General features: G+C 37.9%; 1 protein-coding gene across 1 annotated transcript; it reads right to left on the bottom strand.

Moving 5' to 3' along the window:
• Positions 1 to 5,371: 5,371 nt before the first annotated feature.
• Positions 5,372 to 5,618, bottom strand: LOC122688213 (CDC42 small effector protein 2-like). The gene is given in 2 exon segments (XM_043894061.1): positions 5,372 to 5,579; positions 5,581 to 5,618. Coding segments are annotated over 2 exon segments (246 nt in total).
• Between the last annotated feature and the right edge of the window lie 14,972 nt (positions 5,619 to 20,590).

The following is a 20,590-nucleotide window of genomic DNA, read 5'->3' as shown; positions in this document are numbered from 1 at the left end:
TTTTATTTTAATGAGTTGAAGGGAGTTAGTAGCTACAAACTCACTTGAATAGATAAATTCTAATTTTACCTACTCAATGCATATTGACCTATTCCAGTACCAAGAGAGATTAAGTGGGTTTGACAGCCTTGTTTTTGACTTGGATGGTCACTGTAGCTTTATATTGATGATGGTGGATGGAAGTTAGAATTTCTAAGAAAGTAAATCTGGTGCCAGGTGAAATTAATATAAAAGGCTTATATTCTCTTCTTTATGTTTTCAACATTTATTTGACAGCAAACATATCATTATAATAAAAAATTAAGAGGCTATGATTTTATAAAGTTGGTTCTTGCTCGTTATTGACTAAAACAATAACAAAAACAATCAAAAGTATTGAAAAGTACCAAAAAAAAGGGGGGGCAAAAAACTCATCACCTGGTATAAGTAAACATTTGAAAAATCTTTAAATGAGTATGTACTGAAAGAGATTTATAAGCATTCATAAATAGCCTAATAGATATTTAGAAATAATTTTATCAAATAAATTATATGACTCTTATACATCATCATTTTACTTTAACTTGAAAATAAAACAGATGAAATTGAAAATATTAACATAAGACAAATATTTAATCAAAACAAATTTTTGATTTCTAAAATATACCTTAAATTAAAGATAATTATTATAAAAAACATTAGTAATTTACATTTGCAATGATTTCACATTAACTACTTCTTTCAGTTTTATATAAAGCAATTTTTCTCCCTACTTGAAAACTTAAAAAAATATTCTCCATAAGTTTTCTTACCTGTTTCATTCTCTGACTTTTGTATTTTTTTTTTATTTACAAAACTTAACTCTGTTAGAACTGAGTACGTTTGCTTCCTTTTCTACAAGTGTAATTACCAAACAGTTTTACTCTCATTTCAATATCTCAGAGGATTAAATATTCTTTGCTGGTTTGTTTGCCATACATTTTTTCATTTCTTACTCATTGATTTTGGTTTATATATTTCCTAGTCCATCACAATAAAGCTATTATAAAGATGGGTCAAATTTAGGGCATTGTAAATTCTTGCCCTCTTAAGATTATATATATGATGTTTTTATATATAAGGAAAATTTGCCTAAATAAAAATTTTCTGGACCATTGAACATTGCATAGATACTTAGAGATGCGGCCTCATGTCCTCCACAGTTAAGACAACATTTTCACTGCAGTCATTTATATTGTTTGGATTTTGCCTTCTTTTTTGCAGAATAGGGCATGCATGCAGCCTGTACCCCCAAGTTATTATACATTTGATAATATCTTTTATGGCCTTTATTAATCAATAAAAGATTGACTTGGAGTATTATTTGCCCATGGTTATTTTTCTTCCTTTCATATAATCCACTTCATTCTGGAAGACTACACTTATGTTTCTCCTTATAACAAATTGCATTATAGGATTCAATAATTTAAACAAAGTTTAACAGCTCCTAAAGCCTGCCTGTACTTGTTGTCGACATATTCCTCATTCTCCCATGACTGCTGCTCATTCTTCAAAGAAACAGCTCTGATCACTTGGGACTCTCTTCATCATATCCAAGTCTTAATTCTTCATGCTCATTTTACTCAGAGTGCCAGGATCTGGGGATAAAGTTGACCATTTGCTCTTTCTTGTCCTCTACATTTTTTACATTCTATTTCCACTAACCTCCTTGTCTTTTCTCTTGTCATTAACTTTAATCGTTTCAAGTCCCTTTTCTATTTCAGCATTTCCATTTTTAGTACACCCATTTTCCCCACTGTTTTTAACTTTTCTTCTTATAATAAAAATACTTTGTTTTTCAGTTTCTGTTATTTCAATCAGTAAGAAACTTCATTTTTTAAACTTACTATGATCTTTTTTTTATGTTAAGTCTTATGTTATGTTTACTGAATTCATATTACCAATTTCTTCTAAAGCACACATTTAAAATAGAAGGTGAGAAATGATTTAGAGAAAATAAATGAGATAATATTAATATAATTATACTAGTAATAGTAAGGTACAATATATTTAGATATACAATATATTTAGATACATAATGAAAAAAATATTAATTTTAACATTTTAAATTTGTATATACATATAGCCTCAAAATATGTAAAGCAAAAAATGACAGAATTTGAGGCAGAAATAAAAAAACTCATAATTAATATTGTGAATAATATTAATTTCCATATGCAACTTAGTAAGCCTAAGGAAAATCTGAACAACCTATCATGAAGCTTAATATAGCATAGATAGAGACCTATAACCAACAATCTTAGAGTATACATTCTTTTCAAGCATAAAAGTAACAATGATCAGGGACTGGTCACAAAGAAAATATCAAAAAACAACAAAGAATCAACCTCATATAGATAATGTTTTCTGGTCACAGTACAATAAAATTAAAAACCAATAAAATCTTCCCTCAAGTATCTAGAAATTTAAGGTCACTGTAAATACTTAAAGAGAATAATGAAAACCAGTCTTTTAATAATTTCAATTAATAGCTAAATGTTCTTTAAGAATAATTTAAGCACATGTCAAGCAAATAAGAATCATGTGTATATGCTTTATTATCAAGCTGTGTGGATGCTTTTTTTCAGGACTGAAAAACATTTATTGAATCAAAATCGAATACTTTATTTTTACTATCTACAAGCCAACACTGAACTTTATTCAAGAATGAACACAATGTATAAAATAAGCAGGCTTATGTTGTAAAAATAGGTCAATTTTATCTCCTGGGTGCTGAGCAGAAGTCATTTTGAACAAAATCAAGTCCAACTCCCTCTCTGTAATAGAACTGCCATAATTTAATAACAAAAGTGAAAGTTAATGTACACTCACAAAGCATCTTTAAAGGTCCGCTGATAGTGCTACATGGGAAATGCTGAACCTAATCACCACGGTTCACGTTTCCACTGTGTGCTCATAGGCACCATTTCAGTAAAATATTAGCAGTCAGTTGTATTCAGTTAGCTTCGTTTTTCAAATGAGACACATTGTTATGGGGAGCAAATGACCTCCCCAAATTTACAAATCCACTTATCAGTGTGGGAAAGCTGACTCCCTAAAACAATTGAGCCCAGGTTAGTGCCTTAAAATGGGTGGTCTTCTTAGTCTTGACTCGCTGTTGGCACCTTCCTTGGCAGGCGTTCTCGCACACAGTGTGGCCACTTGCGCCTGTCAAGTCAGGGTGGCTGCAGAGCAGATGGAGGCTGACGTGCGCAGCCTTTGGTTACCATGGAGACACGCTTCCGTGCTCACTGGAGTACGGGATCCTTGGAGAATCACGAAAGCAAGCAACTGAGAAAAAATAAATAAATAAAATGAAATAATGAATTAGGGAAAACAGACCATGGCTCTCTGTGCTGCTCTAGAATTACACAATTATAAACTGTGTACTAATTTTTAAAGTCAAACTAGGAGTAGACTAAAATGCATCAGGAATGACAATACCAAAAAAAAAAAAAAATCCATTTTATAGGATCTTGCATGCGGCAGAGTGCCTGGCTGGACCCTGACTCTGCTGGCCAGAATTACACTGGTACTCAAGCAAAATCCAGAATGCAGTATCAACATAGTTAATTAATGACATCAGATGAATTCAAGTTTAGCAGTCATTAAACTGTAAAATGCCTATTTTGATTGTTAAGCATAAATGTTTTTACTTGACAGATTCTCTGGGATTGACATCTATGAAGACTCAAAATTGCAGAAATACAAGGACTGAATAATCTAGAGCCAACTGTACTGGGTAAATTAAAAGAACTGGGGGAAGAAATGCTGCCATATTTTGCCTATATAACCCAATATTTATTCAGTTACCTGTTTCATATGACTAAGGTGAAGAGAAAATGATCGCCCTTTTTTATGCAGTTACCTAAATCCTTACAGTTTTCTAAGTCAGTTTTCAATTAAGCCCATTTCCTGCATGAAAGTTACTCCTATCAAATGTAACTTAACATAGGATTTAAAAATTTTAATGAAAAGAAGAAAACAAATCACTACTTGGCTTAGCACTAGACACTTATGGGGAAGGAGAAGCATTTATAGAAATACAATCTCTGAAGAACAAATTTATTTTGGAACCGGAGCCAAAGGTTTCACACCAATATCTTAAGTCACCATGCAAGTTGTTATCATAGGTAATAACACAGGAAGGTCAATTGTTGCTCCTGGTGACTTCCACTGTCCCAAGATATGAATATGGAGAGACCAAGACTACAGAGTCCACAGTTAGAAGTACAGGCTAGAAGCTCAACAAATTGCTAGTGAAATCAGCTGGATAAAGTAATATTAAGCATAGACATGTAGAAACAGAAGGAGCACACAGAGAAATGAGCGGCTACTGAGGTCATGATGCTCAGACAGGACAAGAGGAGCGTGTTACCCCAGACTCAGATACATAACTGTACATGCTCACAATACCAGGTCCTTGTTCTCAAATAAATATAGTGAATATTTACAATGAACAAATGCTCTATGAATGCAAGCTTTTTAAAAAAATTATAATTCTATCTAAATAAAAGTTATACTTCTAAAATAAGCCACTAATTGCCATTTTTTTAATGAAATTGATGTGACTTGGTGCCACAACTAGCCTTTTTCTGATGATAATTTATGATTCTGATGATAGCAGCAGAAAGGGCAGAAAAGAAGAGTTCATCTCTGGCATCCTGTGGGTTCCCACACAGGCAACTTCATAAAACATACAGATGCTACTCTGCTGAACTTTCAAATGAATAGAAATGATCACTGTGCTTGTGAGTCTCATACCTTCCAAAATATATACACGTATGTGCGCTAAGCTTCTTCAGTCACGTCTGACCCTTGTGATATTGTGGACTGTAGCCCACCAGCTTCCCCCGCCCGCGGGATTCTCTAGGCAAGGACACTGGAGTGGGCTGCCAGGCCTTCCTTCAGGGGATCTCCCTGACGCAGGACTTGAACCTGTGTCTCTCATGTCTCCTGCATTGCAGGTGGCTTCTTTACCACCCGTGCCACCCGGGAAGCCCCAAAGCACGCATAAACGGTGACAGATTAACAGGAGCAGGTCTTTGCTCACCAATAAGATCATACGGCAGAGGGGTTGGAGGTGGAAAGAGAAAAGTGAGGGGGGAAGTGCAGAACAGTGCGAACATTCACAAAAAAGATCTTGGTAAAATCAGATCCACACTCATAAAAATCAATAATTAAACCATAATCCAAAGAACTCTGTCCATGAGTCCAAAGGCACACATGCCAGCAGAAAGAAATGCAGGATTGTTCTGACCAATTTCTTCAGAGCAGAACAGGAACATGTCACTGGAGTGATCACAACAGGGTGAAGAAGACACCCATCACACTTTGGAGGAGAGGCCTGGGGCTATCCTGTCTTCACGTCCATGAGCTGCAACTGCATTGTGACAGCCAGGGCACCCCCGGAGCCTCCCTGGGACCACATCTGGTTCTGAACGGCGCTCCCGGGATTCATCCCACTTCGCAGGTCTCCTGACCCCGCGTGAACTGTGTGCACAAACCTTGTGGTCTCCCCAGTTGTGCTTCAGTCAATCTGCTGGCCCCTTTAAGATCGAAAGAATACAGCAGTTGAAACACAACCACAATTCACTCATGTGTATAGTCCAAGTTATAAATGAGCACCATAGAAGTTTCCAAATCTCAACTCAGGAAGCTTCACAAAGCATGCTTCTCAATATGATGAATGTCCAATGATGCCAAAATAATTTTATTATTTCTCTGTGTTTTTGTTTCTGAAAGTCAAGCAATTTTTGTAGTCAATCTAATAAAGAAAAGGTCAGATTATTTCCTTTCTTTGCTTCTGGTTCTACAGAGACTCGTTTCTGAACCACCAGGAAAGGTATAAAAATTTGTTGTCTTGACTTATGGTCTTCACAGGTAGTCACTCACTCCTTGTCAACAGAGCTATCTCTGGGTTGAGAACATTCCATATTATGCATACAGATGACTGCAGACTCACTGTCAGTAGAAGTTGTTCTTTGAAGATTTCTTCTTATTTCAGTTTGAGGATTTACTTAAACACACACACACACACACAAGTGGTCCTATCATAGCCTTTGTCTCTCCCGCTTGCTCTGGCCGCAGCCTCTCTCAGAGCTGGCTCCATGACTCCTGTCCTGTAAAGCTCACCTGAATATTTTCTAAATATCTATTATGAGGAAAGCTAAAAAGTGGTATTTAATTTGACAACCAAATCAGGGTCCCTAATCTCATGGGAAAAATAATTCAAGAGCAGTGGTTTTCAAACAATAGAATGCATTAATATTACTGGGAGGATTTATCAAAACATAGATGGTTGGACCCCACCCTAGGGTTTCTAATTCATTAGCTCTTGGTTAAAGACCAAAAACGTGCATGTGTCACAAGTTCACATGGATGCGCTTGATGATACCCATCTGGGTATCACAGTTTGAGAAATGATTGCAGTAGAATTGTGAATTAGATGTGATAAATGAGGCAACAAATACAAATTACCATCCCCCCAAATGAGGGATAACTTAAGTTAATAGCATCAAAAAAATGCAGAATTTTTAATAGGGGCAGATTAAGCACATGTGTTAAGCTTAAAAAAGAAGAAGAAGATGGTAGTGTAACAGAGCAAACCTGACTCTATATTGGATCTATTTCTTGAGCTCTAACCACTGTGCTCTGCTGCTTGCGGTTAGTTATGCTGACTCTGCACCTTTTGTAAAAGAATGTTGGCTATAGCCTGAAATTAACAAGACAGCTCATTCTCAAGTCTCTGTCTCCCAGGCTTGACCTTTGAAGCTATAACACTTTTTCATTCATACAAAGATAAAAAGCTGCAAAAGAGAATTGCATTTGTCTTGTTGGAGGTTTCCAGAAACACTGTAACCTGACCTATATTGACAAGTGCATAAATAAAGGATTCCGGCACATCTGTTTGCAACAACCAGCCACACTCCCTCCTCTTTTAGTGTAAAGGAAGCCTGGATTCTAACTTGCAGAAGATGGTTCTTTGGAATACTCATCTACCATCTTTTCGGTCAGCTGGCTTCCTGAACAGAGTCGCTATTCCTTAATCCAAGACCTCATCTTAAAAGATTGACCTGCTGTATGGTGAGCAGGATAAGCTTGGTCTTATCCTGTAGGAAGATGTTGTGTTCGCAGCTAAAATAGGGAGTAATATTTTCAGCAAGGTTAGTAAAGCATAAACAAATGAGTATAGCGAGGGATTAAAAATATTTGTTTTTGTTTTTATGTTTTATAATTCAAAAAATAATATTGAGGATTTGCTTTATATGTTTTATAATATAATTCAAAAAAATAATATTGAGGATTTGCTTTAAGTGTTTTATAATTCAAAAAATAATATTGAGAACCTAATGCTACGAGAAACATACAAATAGCCAAAGGCAAGTGTTTTCTTCAATGGGATCACACATGAGTGGAGCCAGCAGCCAAATACAATGGAGTGTCATAAAGGAAGAGGTCAGCCTGTGGTCTCCTGCTGCATAGCAAGGGAGAACCAAGTTAGCTTAGAGAGCTCAGAGAACACTTCTCAGAAGCAATTACACCTAGTTTGAGTCTTAAAGTCTCATTCTGGAAAGAAGAGGAAGACTTCTTCTGATGCAGAAGGGAATTTGCCTCAGATTATAAATCCTTGCCATGACAAAGCCAGAAACATGCTTATTAAATTTAAATTAAAATTGGGAGGAAGCATAAAGGAAAAACAGAGGAGGGGAGGGAAAAAAAGGATTGAAGGAAAGATAAAACAGATAAGGAAAATCATTTTTAAGCAGAAAATTATGTAGAAGATGTAGGCACTCTTGGGAATGCATCAGTAAAGTGTCACCTCACCAGAGGGAGAGGATCTCAATATTAGGGAGAGTGAATCAACGCTGCCAGAGGTATTGAGAAGCCAACTGGAGACAGATGAAATGTATGATGAGTCTTAGTGGGGCCCAGGTCCCATTAGCGCAGTTTTATGGTGTTACCAGTTGCGCATGACATTTTCTAGTAAAATGCAATAGCCTGGGGTTCTCTGTGAACTTCTTATGGCAATCAACCTTGCTTAGGGGTTGCCAAGGGAAACACATGATATTGGATGCTTTTATGAGGTCAGTGGGCAGCGTATGATGCTGTTCACTAAAACTCTGTATCAAAAATGAAACAATTATCTAGCTTGTCAATAGATTTGGCAGCTCTGACTGCACTGGGAATCTAAGTGTCTATAACATTGTTGAGAAACCACAGGATTTTGGCTGCCAAATGCAACATCTGGGGATAAAAGTAGGTGCTTTCCAAACATTTGCAAAGAAAACATTGTCATCATTTTTCCAAGGTAAATTCTTAATATCTAGAAAGAATCACAGCATTTCATGAATGGACAGAAACAGCTCCTTGGCTGTAGCTTAAAGAATGACCTTATCATAACTAAAGAAAGAGTGTCATGTCAGGTCAGGACACATCAAGAACAAAAAATGAAGAGACCAGACCAGCACTTAGTCTTATTCAGTGCAATAGAGATGCTCAGTATGACAGACACATGCATTCAAGTCAACAAATAGATGCCCTTAAGGAGCTGATATGTTGCCTGGGACAAAAACTGGCATGGTACTCTTCTCATGACTAAACATTCCTGTCTTAGAAAATATGGCCTCAGAGATAGAGTAATCTGGAAGCTCACCATAGATTTGCAATGTAAACTATATCTTTCTTTTGCTTGCATTAATTACTTTCACAGGTGCACCAGGCGATTCAGAACAGCAGTCTTTGCCCACTATCAAACCTGCAGGTTTATCCAGCTTTCCTCACTCCAGCAAACGGTGCAGAAAGGACAACCTCTCTTGCCTACATCCTTCGTAGTAATCAAGTTGGCCTTCTGCCCTGTATCAGTTACCCGAGTTGACTTGTAAGCTCCCTTCATCTATCCTAAGCCTGCATTACAAAAACATAGTTTTCTGACTGTGCTATCCATTTCCCCTCCTTTCTGTTAATCTCTAGTATGCTCAGTGACAGCCTGAGAATGAGATCCTGACTTAGCTTCAGTGATGTGGAGGCACGGTGCTGACTTTGATGCAAGTCTAACTCTGATCCTCTATTAAATATCCAATACACTCTTGCTCACTCGCACTTAAATTAGCAAGAAGATAACCAATTCAGTTGTTCTCTTTTTTAGCAAAGCAACTGAACCCTGAGGAAGATAGAAAATTGCACTAGATAATATAGGACAATAAAACTTGTAAGAATGTTTCTGTTTTGAGTATCAAAATTGAATTTGCTGCAGGAATTATGATGTGTGTGAGGCCAACTGCATTTAAGGAAGGAAAAAATATGCTACTCTAAGACATTCATTTACAGGAAAACTAGTTATAACTTTATGTGTCATTCTCTGTTTAATTTCAGGAACTTCTCTCCCCAAATAAAGCAAAACATTTTATGGATAATGAACAGGAGATTTAATATTGTATGGGTGACTAATTTGGTTACTTAAAAAAAAATCGGAAACAAACCAGATGTTCTAAACTTGATTAGTGTTTCTGTCATAAGGATGCGGCATTAGTCTGACAACGATTGAAACTCATAGCTCGTTATTTTTGTATGGCTTCTCCATTAGCTATACTTCTTAAAGTTTCACTGCTTTGTTGGAATTGTTAATTTTTGCTTCTTGCAGAAGTTTTCTCTTGGTAAAGCCAGTTATGAGAAACCCAAATAAAACAGAATTGAAGCAATTATTTAGATTATTCTGGATAAAAAATTCTTCTAGCTCTCTTTCTCTCTCCCTCTCTTCCTCTCTCCTTTCTTCTTTAAAGTTACCTCAAATTTCACATTCACTATGAACATGGAATAAAGTCAGGCACTTCTTTAAATAATAGAGTTCAGTGATACACTTTAGAAAATTTCAGGCGGATACTTTCTGCTCCCTTCTCAAGAAATTCTTTACTTCCGTTATGATTGCCGGAAAGGTGTTCATTATTATGCACTATCCGTTAGTGCACCAAATGAGCTATGAGTCATCCACATCTTAACAGAAACTAGTTCAATCCACCATATTTCTTTTTAACACCTTAGCAAAAAATGAACATTTGAGACAGAAGAGGATTTTTAAAACAGACACACCAGTAAAGTTAAGATGACCGAGTACATCCGCAAAGCAGAGGGACTTAAGGAAATAGAAGTAGCTAGACACCCTTTCTCAAAGTGAACTGGGGATATAGCAAGCAGAAGAGAGAATAACAGAATTATACCCATGTCAAAACACAGTTATTTTGCCAACCTAGCAACAAAAGTTCACTTCCAGCCACTTTGGGTTGATGTAGTAACATATCTTGAGGAAAAGAAAAATGGAAGGGCATGGAAAGACTTGTCTTGTCCCCACTTTGGTGGTAATGGAACAGTTTGCAAAAAAATTAGTTGGTCAAAAAGAATTCTTCGTATGAGTAAGTTACCATGCAGTTCCTTTAGAGACACTCGCTTAGAGCAGATTAGAGAAACTCAATCAAATGCTGCCGTGGGAGAGTCCAGCCAAAGGAGCAGCAACAGTTCCTGATCTGGTTTCAGGACGTGTGTATGTGTGCATGTCTGCGTGTGGGTGTGTATGTATGTGCACTTTCCCACATGCCCAGTGTCCCTAGAGGGAAAGCGCAGAGGCCAGCCCCAGATGGCTGCCCCAAGCGGTTACAACATTCTGCTTTTATCCCTAACTCCTCCTAGTCTTCACACCTACACTTCAGGCTTTTAGTCCAGAAGATTAAAGTCCATTGTTCTGGATTCAGGTTGACTTTCCTTTTCCCTTGACAGGTTGACAGGCATGTCTTGAAGACAGCTGGTGCATTTTACAAATCAGCTTATTGACTTTGGAGGAACTGACTTAGATTCTTCTGCGCCCTGCTGGTCCCCCTACTTATGTCTCAGGCATAAGGCTGACTCCTGGCTAGGAGGCCTCTGGGGAGCGGTGTGTCTGCACCCAGGGTCTCTGTATCAGGTCAGCCTATGTAGATCATAAAATGATCAGCTTCTTTCCTTTAGTAAAAAAGTAGAAGATTGCCTGGTTCTTAATCCCATGAACATTGTCACATTTTTAGAAAATTATTTACCTTATTTACCTTTTTTATTTACAAATCTTGTTGACTGGGAGTCTCATTTTTTCTAACACTGGTGGATAGGGGACGTGGAGGCTGACACTAAAGTGCTTCTCCCAGACATCTTTGGGACAGTATCTTTATGCTCATATATTTACTCCCGAGTCTACTAACCATTCACCTTCTGGCCACCTCTGGACTGTACTTGAGTTCTCTTTGTTTATTTTCCATAAACAGGCTTCTGAGAGTTGGTACAAAGCTCCCTTTTTTTTTTTTTTTTGCAACAAGATAACATTTGATTTATCAAACTAGAAACATTAAAACAAAAAGAAACACCCAATGTGGTTAACAGTGGCATTGAACTGCCAATACTTGGTACATTTTCAGTGACAGCTAAGTTGAACACTTGAGGAGAGAGTTCTGAAAAATAAATCTGTTGTTGTTTAGTCGCTAAGTCATGTCTGACTCTTTTTTTGTGTGTGTGTTTAAGTTTTATTTTTATTGAATCTGTAATTGTAATTTCCTTAACACCATCCCATTGATTCAGTAAAGATGACTCTTCTGTGACTTCATGGGTTGTAGCCTGTCAGGCTCCTCTGTCCATGGGCTTTCTCAGGCAAGACTACTGGACAAATTTTAAAAATACAAGCTCTTATCTAATAATCCCTCTGTTGGGTTACTTTCCTGAAGAGCTGTGGAGTTTGTTTGTTTGTTTGTTTTGGTGCTAAGCTCTGATTGAAATACACTCTGGATTTCTACTGCTCACCTCTATGCTGCTGCTTCTCAACATCAAGATCAGAAATCAGGGGAGAATGACTGATGAGCATATGCCAACCCCCAGGCACTAGCCTGAAGTCATCACCTGCATTATTCCAATTAAATTTTTCACAACTTTAGTCATTTACTGTTTCTCCCCTGCCTCCCACTTCCCATTGCTGTTACTTACTGGGAGAGAATATTCTCAACTTCTTCTCAGGGCCTGTCAGTGTCATTTAAAACACAGTGAGATCAGTGAGTCCAAACAGTGTGATAACTTTATAGAACTGATAATCTTGAGAATAAATACTTAAGGGATGCCTGGTATTGTGAAATGATATGGCAGTTGAATATACTCAAGTGAACTGAGAATACTTATGGTCAGAGGTACCTATAAATTAAACTAAGAAAAACAGTGCTTTGTAAGTGTTCAAAGGCACCCAGTTTCATTGAGTATTAGGACAAAAGTGGTTCCCTGGCACAATAAGATTGGTAGCATTGGGGTAAAAAAATCAAATATATTCTTTTGCTATGAGATTTGTCGGATCCTTTATTTTGCTAAAGTATACGGTATACACTAAGAGAAAAGTCTATCTCCTATATTCTCTTGACCTCATGGCATTATCTGGAACTAGTGTCTGCTAGAACAGAAATCAGGAAAGGCTGCTTCAGTAAATAAATGATGATGCAGCTGATTGGAAACTAGAGCCACTCAGGGAATATGTAGGGAAGAACTTAAATCATTTTTGAAGCTTGATCTGGCTCTAGAAGGAGAGATTACAGGATCAAACCATACTGTCTTCTACTATCAGAGTGCTACAGGAGGTTATAACAGAAGGGTTTTCATTAAATTCCTAGGACTATCAAAACTATCTGGATTGTTTGCAGAGTTAAATCTGAAGCCAGGAGAGGCCCATGGCTTTTTAATTTAAATGCTGAGTGAGCATGACATGGTAGACAGGAAGTGATGAATAGCGCAATCTGAAGAAAAAAACTAAATATGTTTCCTCTATTTTTCTGTATTAATTATCATCTATTTCCTTATGATGAATTATTTTTTCCTGAGAAATTAATACTTAATTCTGATGTTTTTAAGAATAAATGTTACATTGAAAGTGGTCAAAAATTTTGGTGATTTTTGAAGTTACTGTTACTCCAATAAATATTGATTATTATAAAATAATGTCAAAGACAACTATAATTTGTGGCTTTTAGTGTTTTTCCTTCACAAGAAGAATATGCTATCTGATAAGCCAACTATTCGTTTCTCACCTATAAACAGAGATGTGGTTGGACATGTTTCATGTAACCCTCTCAGAAAATCTAAGAGGTGTTGTTCTTCCTCATTTGGGGGGTTGTGACTTACCTATATTGACACAGCTTTCTAATGTGAAGTAAGAAACTGTGGCAGATGCATTCTACAGACATCCATGTTTAAATATTTGAGACACAAACAAAATGGCTAGAGCTAGAATGCAGTTATAGTTACCATGGGAGATGTGTCTGCCGCCTTGTTCCTTTTCAATTGTCAATCAGTCAGTAAGCTTTGGAATGATGACTCTAAAAACTTGGGGTGTATTAGAGTCATTACATTAATGTGTCCTTGTTAAAAACTCAGATTCCTAAGGCTCAAATTAAGGAATTCTGATTCTGTAGGTCTGAGGTGCAGTTGAACGATAGGATCATATTCTTCAGTGCCAGAGATCACAGACAATTTCAATGGAAACTGTAGACAGACCCGATTCTCAAGTTTTACTTAAAAATATAAAAAGTCACAAAGCCCTTCAAACATTAAATAAGATAATGTATGTGAAGTAACATAGAGAGACTGTAATAAAAGTTAGTTCCTTTTCTGTTCCTGTATTTATTGACCACTGGCTGCCTAAGACCCATTTTTTTTTTTCTTTTTGGAATTTATTTTTTAATTGAAGCTCAGTTGTTTTACAATATCATGTCAGTCTCTGCTGTACAGTTTCAGCCACACATATAGTTATATCCCCTCCTGTTTGTATTTCTTTCCCATTTAAGTCATTACAGAACACTGAATACAATGCCCTGTCCTATGCAGTAGGTTCTCATTAGTTACCTATTTTGTACATAGTGGCGTATATGTGCCAAGCCCGATCTCCCAATTCATCCTTCCCTCCCCTAAGACCCATGTTTTCTTTTTTTTTGGGGGGGGGAGGGGGGATGTCCTGTTGGCAAAACAAGTGGGATATAGACTCGTTGTGGCCTTGCAGATGTACACTTTTCCTGAGAAAGCCTGGGGCTGTAGAAGGACAGGGCTGTTCCTTCCACCATCTTCCATCCCTCCTACACCAACTCCATTCTTTCCCGGGCGAGGCCAATGACTTGCTATCATTCTTGATGCTGTTCTTTCCTCCATAGTCTCTATCTACTATATCTGTGATGTATCAAGCGTTTAATCCTCATTCAGTACTTCCCCTGCCCCAACCCTGATCCCAACTCCCATGAAGTCTTTTTTCACAAATCACCTTATTAAAATATGTCAAATGTCAGATCATGCTCTCTCTGATCCACTCAGGGATAAAGCCAAAGTTATTAACTTTTCACATGTCTGGTAGCTCCCTCTCTGAATTCGTCTTCAGTTTTCCCCAGCTTTCCCTAGCTCTCTCCGTCCCAATTATGCTGTTTTCCTTGCTGGTCTTAAATTAGGCCCAGTCAACCCCAACTCAAACCTTCCTCATTTGCTCTTTTCTATGACTGGAATGCTCTTTCTTAAACACCCGAATGGCTCAACCCTTCATCCTCTTCTTTGTCGTTTTTTGAGCCACTTGGCTTCTGGGATTTTAGTTCTCCAACCAGGGATAAAACCCAGGCCCCCTGCAGTGTAAATGCAGAGTCAAATGCTGGACCAGCAGGGAAGCCCCACCCCTTCACCCTCTCAAAAGTCTGGACCCAGTGCCACATTTCAGCAAGTCACTTTCTTCTGTCTTTATTTAAAGTTGTTAACTCATCTATCTCTGACATTCCCCGTTGCTTTGCTTAGATTTTCCCCTTCCCCAGTAATTATTACTTATATTAGATATTTACCTAATTGTTATTTCCTCTCCCTCCACCCAGTAATCAACAAGATTAGGGTTTAAGCAAATAGGAATAACATTATTTTTATTGGCTTAATTCACAGACATACCACTAGCACATGCAATAGAAACACACACATTTATCACACTATAAAAGTATGAATGGATGAATAAATAGGTGAATGGCAATGAATACTAAATTATAACAAATAAATGAATTACTAAAAATATTCTTTATAGTCATCCTGTATATTTCGGATGCTTTACTAAACACTTTGTAATAGCAATTCTTTAAGGTAAGTATTTGATGCAATGTTGTAAGGTAGGTATTTAGATAACAATTAAGCTCAAGAATGCTAAATTTCTTTTGTACTAGGAGGTAGTAAAGAAAGTATTGGAATAAGGACTTCTTGACCATCCTGGGTTAAGACTTTGCCTCTCCAATGCAAGGGATGTTGGTTCATACTCTGGTTGTGGAACTGAGATCCCTCATGCCTCATGGTCAAAAAAATCAAAACATAAACAGAAGTACTATTGTAACAAATTCAATAAAGACTTTAAATATGGGCTTCCTAGGTGATGCTAGTGGTAAAGAATCTGCCTGCCGATTCAGGAGACTTGAGACGCAGGTTCAATCCCTGGGTTGGGAAGATTCCCTAGAGAAGGCAATGGCAACCTGCTCTAGTATTCTTGCCTAGAGAATGCCATGGACAGAGGATCCTGGAGGGCTATGGTCCACAGGATTGCAAAGTGTCAGATGGGAGATCCCAGATATCTCATGGGATCTACTTTATTGTAAGAAGTTCAATAAAGTCTCTAAATACGGCCCACATCAAAAGAAAGAAAGAAAGTAGTGGAATAAAGACTCCTCTGATTTCAGTGCATGCACTGGCTTTTCTGGAGGAAGTTCTCTTTAATATCTTTAGAGAAAGTATAGTTAGTACAATCATGGAGAGGCAAGATCTAAATCTTATTTATCTGAGTAAATGTTCTGGTTGGATACATTTCTTTAGTTGACTTCAGAAGAAGCTGTATGTTTGGGCTGAAAAGTCAATGTCTCATTAAGTCATGAAAGTGAAAAGTGAAAGTGTAAGTTGCTCAGTCATGTATGACTCTTTGCAACCCCATGGACTATACAGCCCACAGAATTCTCCAGGCCAGAATACTGGAGTGGGTAGCCTTTCCCTTCTCCAGGGGCTCTTCCTAACCCAGGGATTGAATCCAGGTGTCCCACATTGTGGGCAGATTCTTTATCAGCTGAGCCACAAGGGAAGTCCAAGAATACTGGAGTGGGTAGCCTATCCCTTCTCCAGCAGATCTTCCTGACCCAGGAATCGAGCCAGGGTCTCCTGCATTGCAGGTGGACTCTTTACCAACTGAGAGATCATACATATTTTTAGATAATATTGCCAAAGACATTTTATTAATTGTGAATTTTGTGCATTGTGACATATTGTGGAGTGCAAAAATCCTGTTATTAACACATCTGCATTTCCTTTTAGCATTAATTAAGTGGGCAAAACATGAATGCCATCTGAAAATTGTAGAAACTTGTAGTTGCTTTACTAGGCAATAACTGTGCTTGGCCAACTAAAGTTAGAATATTAATATGTATTTACTTAATATTTCTTATACTCTACCATCAAGGGCCTATAAATTGTGCCTTGGGAATCTCATATAGGTTTGACTGACTGGCCTTGCCCATCCTTAATGCAATATTCCAATTGACCTGTGTTCAAATATATTGGGTTGGCCTGAAAGGTTGTTCAGGTTTTCATAAAATGTTATGGAAAAATCCAATCATATGTCTTTATATAAGCTATCTCCCACTTGAAATTCCTGTTCCCTTCCTCTGTCTCTGTCAAAGTTTAGGGTCTTCCAAGGTCCAGCTGACACCTTCTAATTATCTATAAACCTTTTTCATTGTTTTAATTAATATAGATATCTTCCTTCTTTACTGTTCATTACATTTAATACTTTGCCCTCAGACCACCTCCCATTCAATCACATTTATTCATTAAACGTATGAATTCCTATCTTATGTCAAGCTCAGAATTCTCTTGGATGCTAATGTGAATATGACATGATACTGCTATGAAAGGGACAGCTACGTGTCATATGTTCAATTTTCTTCACTTAAACATTGTTTGAACATCTACAATTACTTTGTATTCTTATATTTAGAAGATAACAATAAATAAAATGTAATCTTTGACCTTCAAGAGTCTACACTCTAATGAGGGAGGAAAGCACATTAGCCTATGATCACAGTCTGGTGTGGTCAGTACTGTAATTAAAATACACTGTGATGTCAAGCAAAGATTAAGAGCATGTGATCCATATGGGAAAGGTCAGGTCAAGAAAATAAAAAGTAACACATAAGCTGAATCTTAAAGGGATCATAAGAGTAAGCCCAACCAGGGCTGACGAGGAAGGGAAATTTCACCAACTAGGGAATAGATTGCTTAGGAGTTTTGCTTTCTAGTTTTTTTTTGTTGTTGTTTTTTCCTTTTCAATATTAAGAGATATAAAACTCTCAGTGATCAAGAACCATGGTGCATTTGAAATGGTAGCACAATGTTAATCTCAACGGTAAATACTATTTAGAAAATCAGTTCAGTTCAGTCGCTCAGTTGTGTCCAACTCTTTGCGACCCCACGAACTGCAGCACGCCAGGCCTCCCTGTCCACCACCAACTCCTGGAATCCACCCAAACCCATGTCCATTGAGTTGGTGATGCCATCCAACCATCTCATCCTCTGTCATCCCCTTCTCCTCCTGCCCTCAATCTTTCCCAGCATCAGTGTCTCTATTTTCTGAGTTAATGTGTTAATGATTAATAAAAATGTTATTTAGATAAGATACAGATATGCATTATTCAACACATGTGCCTTAGCTCTTTTGAAGACACAGCTAACAAAACTAAGATGTACTTCCAGTCCCTACATGGTATTTATGGAAATGAGCAAACATGGAAATGAGTAAACAAACAACCACCACAACAACTTTTACTTTCTGTTCCTCTATTATCCCAACATACGCTACGTAAAGAATGCCCAAAGAAACTATGACATCAATATCAGTTTTCCAGTTTAGTTCAGTTCAGTCACTCAGCTGTGTCTGACTGTTTGCGACCCCATGGACGGCAGCACGCCGGGCTTCCCTGTCCATCATCAACTCCTGGAGCCAAGTCAAACCCCTGTCCATTGAGTTGGGGATGCCATCCAACCATATCGTCCTCTGTCGTCCCCTTCTCCCCCCACCTTCAATCTTTCCCAGCATCAGGGTCTTTTCCAAGGAGTTGGTTCTTCACATCAGGTGGCCAAGTATTGGAGTTTCAGCTTCAGCATCAGTCCTTCCAATGAACACCCAGGGCTGATCCCCTTTAGGATGGACTGGTTGGATCTCCTTGCAGTCCAAGGGCCTCTCAAGAGTCTGCTCCAACACCACATTTCAAAAGCATCAATTCTTCAGCGCTCAGCTTTCTTTATAGTCCAACTCCCACATCCACACATGACAAATGGAAAAACCACAGCTTTGACTAGACAGATCTTTGTTGGTAAAGTAATGTTTCTGCTTTTTAATACACTGTCTAGGTTGGTCATTAGTCTTCCAAGTTCCTGATTATTTAAAAAATTCTTCTAGCCTTGATTTTAAGTTTTTTTTTTTTTTTTTCTCTCTTTTGTAGCCCCAGAGGTGAGCTAGTTTCTTTGTAGAATAATAGTTTCCTGTCACCTGTGGGTTTTTTCTTGTGGGGTCAATTGCAGAGTAACCTTCTGAGGCTACATGGGGACAGGGAAACAAATCTATTCCCAAGTACACTTGACAGCAAAGAGCCTTGAAAAAAACTCCAAGATGAGAACATGTCCTAAAATACCTCGCCATCATGTTACAGTCCTTTCGCTTTTCCTGTGTGGCTTCAGTCCCTGCCCCTGTGGAGTCAGGAAGCAGAGAGTCTGGCTCTGGCTAAGGAGCTAATTACTCTGTAGCCCTTGGCGAGGCACTTGAGCTCCCCGGGTTCCATCAAACCCTCATCTACAAAGTGAAGAATGAGTTGCTCAGATTCTGATTATGAAATCATTTCTCTGAAAGACATCCCTAACTCTCCTCATTTCACTGTGTTCTCAGCCTGTCTCCCTCGCTTAGGTGTTGAGGGCCATTATCCCATTTAATTCTTTAGAGCTCCTGTTAAATGTCTTTTCCTTTAGAGAGTAGATTGGGGCCCTCTGTCCAATAAAATTTTCCTTCTTTCTGTCTCCACAAAAGCCTTTTGTGTACAGCTATCCTTGTGTTATAATCCTATGACTTTTTGTACCTTCAACTCTGTTTTAAATCCCTTAGCCTAGAAATCCGACTCATTCCATTTTGTACATCTATAACTTAGTAGCTTCTCGGTAAATATTTCATATATGAACAAATGAATGGATATGATGGTATGTACATATAGAAAATATATTGCATGCATTGTAACATCTGTCCAGTATAAGAAGATATATTATATTTCCAGTACCATTTTCCACGTTAGTATCATAACAAAGTATTAGGGTTAATTTAGGTAATTACTTTTAAATTTCAGACTACACTTAACATTAAATCTGTATGTAGGTCAAGAAGCAACAGTTAGAACTGAACATGAAACAATGGCCTGGTTCCAAATTGGGAAAGGAGCACATCAAGGCTGTATATTATCACCCTGCTTATTTAACTTATATGCAGAGCACATCATGTGAAACGCTGGGCTGGATGAAGCACAAGCTGGAATCAAGATTGCTGGGAGAAATATCAATAACCTCAGATATGCAGATAACACCACCCTTATGGCAGAAAGTGAAGAGGAAATAAAGAGCCTCTTGCTGAAAGTGAAAGAGGAGAGTGAAAAGATGGCTTAAAACTCAACATGCAAAAAACAAAGATCATGGCATCTGGTCCCATCACTTATTGGTAAGTAGATGGGGAAACAGTGGAAAAAGTGACATACTTTATTTGCTTGGGCTCCGAAATCACTGCAGATGGTGACTGCAGCCATGAAATTAAAAGATGCTTGCTCCTTGGGAGAAAAACTATGACCAACCTAGACAGCCTATGAAAAAGCAGAGACATTACTTTGCTGACAAAGATCCATCTAGTCAAAGCTATGATTTTTCCAGTGGTCATGTATGGATGTGAGAGTTGGACTATAAAGAAAGCTGGGCACTGAAGAATCGATGCTTTTGAACTGTGTTGTTGGAGAAGACTCTTGAGAGTCCCTCAGACTGCAAGGAGATCAAACCAGTCAATCTTAAAGGAAATCAGTCCTGAATATTCATTGAAAGGACTGATTTTGAAGCTCCAATACTTTGGCCACCGGTGCAAAAACCTGACTCATTTGAAAAGACCCTGATGCTGGGAAAGACTGAAGGCAGGAGGAGAATGGGATGTCAGAGGATGAGATGGTTGGATGGCATAACTGACTCAATGGGCATGAGTTTGAGCAGGCTCTAGGAGTTGGTGATAGACAGGGAGGCCTGGCATGCTGCAGTCCATGGAGTCACAAAGAGTATGACACAAGTGAGCAACTGAACTGAACTTAAACCTAACAGGGGCCATTGGTCACAAGTCTGAATAAAAATATCTTTATTATCAAATTTCCTATCAAAACTATACCAGTTGTGCAAAATTCTATGGATTAAACACAATTACAGTATGTCCCCTGCATACAAATGAGTTCTGTTCTGAGAGCAT

The sequence above is a fragment of the Cervus elaphus genome, chromosome 33, assembly GCF_910594005.1.
Source record: "Cervus elaphus chromosome 33, mCerEla1.1, whole genome shotgun sequence".
In the NCBI taxonomy this organism is placed as follows: Eukaryota; Metazoa; Chordata; class Mammalia; order Artiodactyla; family Cervidae; genus Cervus; species Cervus elaphus.
Note: the sequence above shows the minus strand (reverse complement) of the source record. Positions and strands in the feature narration are given on the sequence as shown.